The following is a 7,366-nucleotide window of genomic DNA, read 5'->3' on the forward strand; positions in this document are numbered from 1 at the left end:
CAGATCACTCTTCTTTCTTTTGCTTTGTGTCTCCTCAGACACAATTATCTGAGGACTGCGGAGCCCAAATGAGTAGCCATAGTTTCTGCCTTTCTTTGTCAAAATACTTAATTACATATAGGCTCTTCTCCTTCAAGGAATTCTTCCCTTCCATTTTTACTCCCTCTTTTATTTCCTGATACACATTTTTCTCCACTAAATACATAAGAAGGACAGAAATTGGAGCTGATTATGATTTCCTCTGCTTTTCTGTTCTTATACTGATCCTTCTCTTACTTCAGCTCTTTCTCTCATGAGCAGGATCTGCATTCTCAATTCCTAGTCTCACAAGCCCTGTGGATTTGTATCCGTTCATGGGATAATCTATAGAGCAGTGTTTAATGATGAAAATGCAGCACATTTCCATTGGAGGCTTCCATTTCAGGAATATGTTTCTCCCATTTCTCTGACCTAGGGTTTCTCACAACATTACTTATGTCAACCCACACAAAGCACTTAGAATTTTTTATAGTTCTTGGGGAATTCCCATAAAATAAATTCTGCTTACTTCTGGTACCAAGAGATCAAGAGAAAATGTGGTGTAAATGCACCAGGTACATGTGTGACATAGAACCACTTGGGAGTGGCTCAATGTTAAATTTTATTTAATTCTTTGAGATACACAAGCCTTGAAGTATACTCTGGGAAGACTTAGTAACACTGGTCCTCTCTTCTTGGGGCGTGTATCTCTTTCTTGTCTTCTGTCAGCTTTACTTCTGCAAGCAGCAATGGGTTGCAGGTTGCATGCAGTAAGCAATCCTAATTTCATTTTCCTGGCACTCAAGTTTACATCGGCCATTACCCTTTCTGCACTTTCTCCTCAAATCCAAGCTACCATAGTGGGGATATTTCTTTCTGGCTGTAAGAAGGAAAGAATGACTGAAATTAGTAATTTAGCTATGACACACCCATATTTTAAAAGGAGAAGGTCCAAGAAGTAGAAGATTATTGTGTAGGTCAAAAGAAAATGTCACCCTTCTAATTTATGACAGGGAAAATCTTACTGAAGAAAGTTTAAGCTCATGTAGTGTCCCTTGATGCAAGTAAATCCTGAAAATTAGAAAGTGCCTTGGACCTAAGTTAGGTGTGCCAGCTTGCTTCCTTACAAGTGACTGGACAGTAAGTAACTCAAGGATAGTTCCCCAAATCAACAGCCCAAGAAGTGCTCATTATTTATCTTCTCTCAGGTTTGGGCTCTACAGTTATCCAATTGCCTTTGAATTCCCTCTTTTCTGCTTTCAAAAATATTATTTCGACACAACGTTGTGTTTTTTGAGTTCTGCAAGAGACTTCTATTGTAGATTTATTTTACTTTTCTAAAATCTTGAGAAACAGGTAATCGTAAGCAATTCGTCCGAATTCCTACAATTCCCCCGGGTCTCTTGGGATTTACATCCCCAAAGAAATTATTTAACTTAGACACGTGTCTGATGACAGCACTGATTTAAAAAATGGGAATGACTAGAGGTAAGGCCATTGTTAGCCATGACATGATTTTTAATATTACCAGTGCTCTGAACTACATGTTTTATCGTATCATTTAGAAATTGATTTTCACTTAAAGTTTATATTTAAAATAGTTGGGGTACTTGGGGAATTGGGAGATATTGGTCTGATAGGTTGTAAGATTCTTTCCAAGCCAAATATATTTTAAGTTTATATTTCACTGTATGTGCTGGCCCATTCGTTTTCATAAACCGTACGTTTTGGTGCATTTTTCGTAGAAACGTCATTTTACTCATGTGGTAAGATTAAAGGGAACTGGTGTGGGAGAATTCTGAATATTGCAGATGGCTGACTGAAGGCCAGATTCAAATATTTTTGTAAACTCGTGGTATGAAAACAAACTTTGCCACTAGTTTCAAACGTAATTAGGTCTAGTGTTCCAATCAGTCCCCTTAAAGGCCAGGCCTTTCTACCTAGACATGCTGTCTGCATTTCCAACAGTTGGTGGTAAGTAGTAATACTTCTCAGTGAATATATGGACTTAGAGCTACATATTCTATATTGTTGGTATACAGAGCTGATATAAAACCTAGCTATTCTATTAAAATTAGCTCTCTCCTCACTATAACTGATGCAATGCAGAATATGACACCATTTACAGTAGAATAGTTACATTGCACAGATTGAATGCTAACTTCTAAATGTCGTTACTTATTCTATAGTTTCTGAGAAGTTACTATTATCAAACCCATGTATGATTTGCCAGTGACAGAAACCTGAATTGTGTTCGACAAGAGGACTGTCACACTTGATGGTGTTGATCAATATTCCACCTTAAACTGACCTCACCCCTTCTCTTATTCATTCTTTGTCTTATTTCACCTTTCTAAAAATCTTGTCTCCTTTCTTGTCATTTTCAGCTCAAAATATAAGTATTCCCCAGGCCTGTGTGTTTGGGTCACTGACATTCGCCTTTGCAAGCCTCCAGTCACTCATTCAACTATTAGGTACACCCCTTGTTAAACGCTAAGCCAATCCCTAGTGCAGGCTTTCTCCCCCTAAACACTATTGACCTTTTGAGTTGGACAATTCTCTGCTGTGGGATGCTATACTGTTCACTGAAGAATGTTTAGCAGCATCCTTGGCCTCTGCCCACTAGATGCCAATAATACCTGTTGTGACAACCGAAAACGTCTCCAGACATTGCCTAATATCTCCTTGGGGACAAAGGAGCCTCTAATTGAAAACGCTGTTTTCAGTGATTAAAATTACTGTCTTGTGATGCTGTGATAAGCCAAACATAACTGTCTCCACCCTCAGATACATTGTTTTCATACTGTCTTCTCTCTGATATGTCTGTGGATCACTTTCAGGAAAGTAAGCTCTTTTTTCAGGACTCTCACAAAGCATTTCGTATGTATCATTCATACTGCATCTATTAACATGTTAACATGCTAGGGAGTTTCATTAAATAGTATATAAAGTTTTATTTAATATATAAGCTAGAAATGGACAAGGCATTTCCTAAATATTTTTCAACCCATAATTTCTTTTTATTTTCCCTCACCTGCTGTTTTATCCTTTAGGCTACCATTAACTTCCTTGCAAATGGGGGGAGGGAAAGCATGACAATTCTTGCCGCACAAAGCTATACTATCCCATTCAAAGTATATGTCAGATTTAAAGAAAAGGGATTATTGGCAATAACATATTTTTTTTTCAGTTTGTCAGGTAAAGTCAAACAATACCTGGGAGTGAAACAATACTTTATTTCTAGACATTTGGTGCATTTATAACCTCTATAAATGAAGAGGAAAGCTAAATGACTTCAACAGACATTTGCCTGCATAGACAATGTCTTTTATCTGGACATCTCTTCATCTATAACAGTCAGAGTGAGAAAAGAATGAAAATTTTCTGTCTCAATTTTGAGTAAGGATTTTTACACTTTGCAGGTGAGATATAAGAACAACTGAAGAACTCTAAAAGAGTCACACATATGACAATTCAGTTCGTGTAGTTTAATTCAACCCCCACATGTTGGTGAGCTATAAGTTGAAAGACAGCATTGTTATTGTTTTATTATTTTCTACATGTCTAGATTTTCTATCACACTTCCTTAAATTTGTACGGAAAAATATGTATCCTGACATATTTCTTTTACTTTGAATTTTTTGTTGTTGTTGCTGGTAAGGGTAGTTTTCTAAAAGTTTGGTACATGTGTGATTAACAAGGTCAATGACTTTACTTTGAAAATATAAGAAAAATATGCAAAAAGTTAATAACAGTGATGCACTGATGGTGTAATCTATGCTACTGTTTCCCCACTGTATCCCCAACTGGTGTTTTTTTTTCTCTTTTTTTTTCTTTGAGAAAGAGAGAGAGAGGGAGAGAGAAAGAATGAGAATGTGCACGTGCACGTGTGCGTACACACAAGTAGGGGAGAGGCAGGGGGAGAGGAAGAGAGAATCTTAAGCAGGCTCCATGCCCAGCACAGAGCTGGATGTGGGGCTTGAGCTCAAGACCATGAGATCATGACCTGAGCCAAAATAAGGAGATGAAGACAACTAACTGAGCCACCCAGGCGCCCCTCCCCAACTGGTTTTGAATCTTTAAGTCTACAGGACACATGACTTTTCAGTTTGTTGATAAATGCACAAATGACTTTAATTATTGGTAGGAGCACCTGATATAGCTGTTAGGAAGAAAAAATAAGTTCCTAAGACATAAAAATGCTTGACATCGCAGTCTAATCATGCTAGCTATTTTGAAATTAAAAGAAGAAAAAGATTTATCACATGTTAAAAGCTATACGAGTCTGCATAGAATTTCTTTTTCGCCCTTTCTAGTGCTGGCAAAGAAAATCCAGAGATCATTTTCTAATAAGTTTTGAATGGAAAGAAAGGAAGTTATTCTCTTAGTTAAATGAACAATTAACTGTATTTCTTTGTTACTTCATTGATGCTTGGCCCCTATTTAGAATTTTATCTACATGCAACCTCTAAATGATAATGTATCAGTTTATTAAGTATATACATTTTTAGATTGTCATGATGGACTTTACAGTATTCACAATGGAAGAATAAGTTAATTTATTCTCTTAGGCCTCTGTTATGATTTCTGTTGGGCCATAAGAAATCAGCCAGGTACCAAGAAAGGGTTATTTTTCCTAAGAGTGAGTGACGTTGAGTCTAATTTTAATGCCAGTTAGGTAGACTTGAGCTACGTCTTAAGGTCTTTAAATAGAAAGTTTGAGACTCAATGATCTCTTCTTTCCCAAAATGTATTATTCTATTTCTGTAAAATTCATACTTACACATTAACTCAGGAGGAGAGAATCTTGTTACATACCTGATGTGAGGAAGTAGCCTTTGAGGGTGGAAAAAAAAATCTCATGAAAAATATAGCTCGTGTATTTGTATTACATTCAACATTCATGTGATCTGTAGCACTCAAAGACAGAGAGCAGCGACCAGAAATATATAAAGAAAAGCTAACAACAGACATGATTTGCCTGTATGACAAGAACAGAATAGTAAGAAAGGCTTCTGATAATCGGAAGTAGTATACTGGCATAGATTAAAAAGAAGGAAAAGGTAAATCGATCTTTGTCTAGCACTGAATCATCTATCCCATACCAGTTGATTATGCTAATGAACAATTTTTCCAGTAAGAATTGTTTCAGTAACAAATTGTTTCAGAATGAAGCTGATAAGACTAAGGTATTGATTTAATCTTTTAAAACTTTTTATTTTGAAATCAATTTAGATTTACAGAAGAGTTGCAAGGATAATAGAGGTGAAATTCCCATTATGGTAAACATCTCACTCAACCATGCTACATTATCAAAACTAAGAAATGAGCATTGGTATAATACTACCAACTAAACTGCAAGTTTTATTCACATATTACTAATTTCCCCATGATTGTCTTTTTTTTTTTTTTTTTTCCTATTCTCGGGTTCAGTCCAGAGTACCACATTGCATTTAGGATAAAAATTTTTAAACCCTATGTTGTTACCATATTTTTAATAAGCAACAACTTATGCTTCTGCAAATTAATTAGTATAAATAAGCCCATAAATATTTACATGTTACCTGGTAAAATTGTGACCCAAAAGAGCAGAATAAAGAAAAAGAGATGAATCTTCATGGTGGAGTTTCTTAGGAAAAAAAAAATATGTCAACAGATCCTTTTCAAGTCAAGTGTTTCCAAATAAGAAAACAGAGAATGCTTTTATTTATAGATTCTCCAGGGAAGTGGTTTTAACTACTGAGGCTTATCAATAGCAAGAACATTTGTATGCTTGGTTGAATTGTGCCATGTTCAAAGAACATGGTCACAAGAATTATTACTAAATTTTTCTCATAAAAGTAAAACCTGCTTGTGTTACCTTAAACAGACTCTCATGAAAACATAACTTTTAAGAGACTTGTAAAGGAAATGTGTTTGGATTGCTAAAAACATCAGAGTGGAAATGTTATAGTAATACATTCCTCTATTATATGTTATATATGATGATAAATATTCTAATATTTTTAGTATTAAATTACTGAATGTCAAAACTATAGGATTTTATAGCTATAAGCTTCTGTTGAAATCACTTTTGTTTGCAGATGAGAACCAGGGAGATTAAATGATTTATTTTTATTCATATAATGTGTAATTATTTTTTTATTTTGAGTTTTTAGTTAAATTCTAGTTAGTTAACATATATGGTAAAATTGGTTTCAGATGTAGAATTTAGTGATTCATCACTTATATATAATGTGTAATTTTTTAAATGTGACATGATCAAGAAATTCTGGGTTCACTAAGTATGGGAAATACTCTATATAACGGGTTTTAAAGTATGATTTATGAATGTTTTATAATAAATCATTTGATTATACAATTCTAATGTCTAATGTCCTTAATTCTGTGATGGAACTAGAAGTATATTCTGATCCAATCTGCATATTGCCCTCATCTGTTATTTCATATACAGGAGGAAAAGCTGGAAGTTTTACACAATACCCAGAATCTGATGCTGTAAACACAGAACACTAATTGATCCTCTCCTACCAGAGTCAAGGGATTTTCTAGGACAATGGTTCTTAAACATTAGCTACATCACAATCCCCTAGAGGGCTTGTTAAAAACAAATTGCTAGGCCCCACCTCCAGCATTTCTGATTTAGTAGGTCCAGAATGGAGCCTAACAATTGCATTTCTAACAAGATCACGGAACGCTAAGACTGCTGGAAGGGGCCACGTGTTACTCAGGGAAACCAGATTCATTCATTCTATTAAACATCAGAAAAATGAATCCCAGGGTCATAGGATCTATGTCACAGATGAGTAAAGAATGTGGGGACTGCTTAGGGATAATCAAATCCTCTTATTTACAGGTGACAAAGGTGAAATCAAAAGAGATTAACTTACTTGCCTGACATTCGTTATCCTTTACCCAAAAATATTTCAAATGATAAAGTACAAATCAAATGTAAGGAACTTGACTTAGCTATGCTTTCTTTTTGGAAAAGAAAAAAAAAAAAAAGAAAAGAAAAGCCCTGAAAATTCAGCCTCAGCTGATAGGAGAAAGACCACTTCAATGTATCACCATGCAACATTTAGTCAACAAATGGTTATGGAATACTACCATTTGCCAAGATGGAATTTGCTATAAGCTGATGGCATCTAAGAAGAAAAACCAGAGTTTAAATATTAATGTGGAGGATGACATCAACCGAAGTGGTGGGATGAGAACCTCTGAGAACCTGCCCCTCAGGAAAAGCAATGAAAAAGCTCCCGAAAACTGTCAGAGTTAACTTTTTCAGAACTGTGAAAATTAACAAAAGGCTAGGAACAACTCAGAGTGCTAATTCAAGAAAAATGGCTTG

The 7,366-nt window shown here is 35.3% G+C and overlaps 1 protein-coding gene across 1 annotated transcript; it reads right to left on the minus strand.

The window, feature by feature from the left end:
- Positions 1 to 345: 345 nt before the first annotated feature.
- Positions 346 to 5,637, minus strand: LOC123609735 (beta-defensin 110-like). Its single transcript, XM_045500859.1, has 2 exons — positions 5,583 to 5,637; positions 346 to 898 (listed from the first exon to the last, which is right to left on the minus strand). The coding sequence occupies exons 1-2, from the start codon at positions 5,635 to 5,637 to the stop codon at positions 750 to 752; spliced, it is 204 nt and encodes a 67-aa protein (XP_045356815.1). The 3' UTR covers positions 346 to 749.
- Between the last annotated feature and the right edge of the window lie 1,729 nt (positions 5,638 to 7,366).

Source organism: Leopardus geoffroyi, chromosome B2, assembly GCF_018350155.1.
Source record: "Leopardus geoffroyi isolate Oge1 chromosome B2, O.geoffroyi_Oge1_pat1.0, whole genome shotgun sequence".
Classification (NCBI taxonomy): Eukaryota; Metazoa; Chordata; class Mammalia; order Carnivora; family Felidae; genus Leopardus; species Leopardus geoffroyi.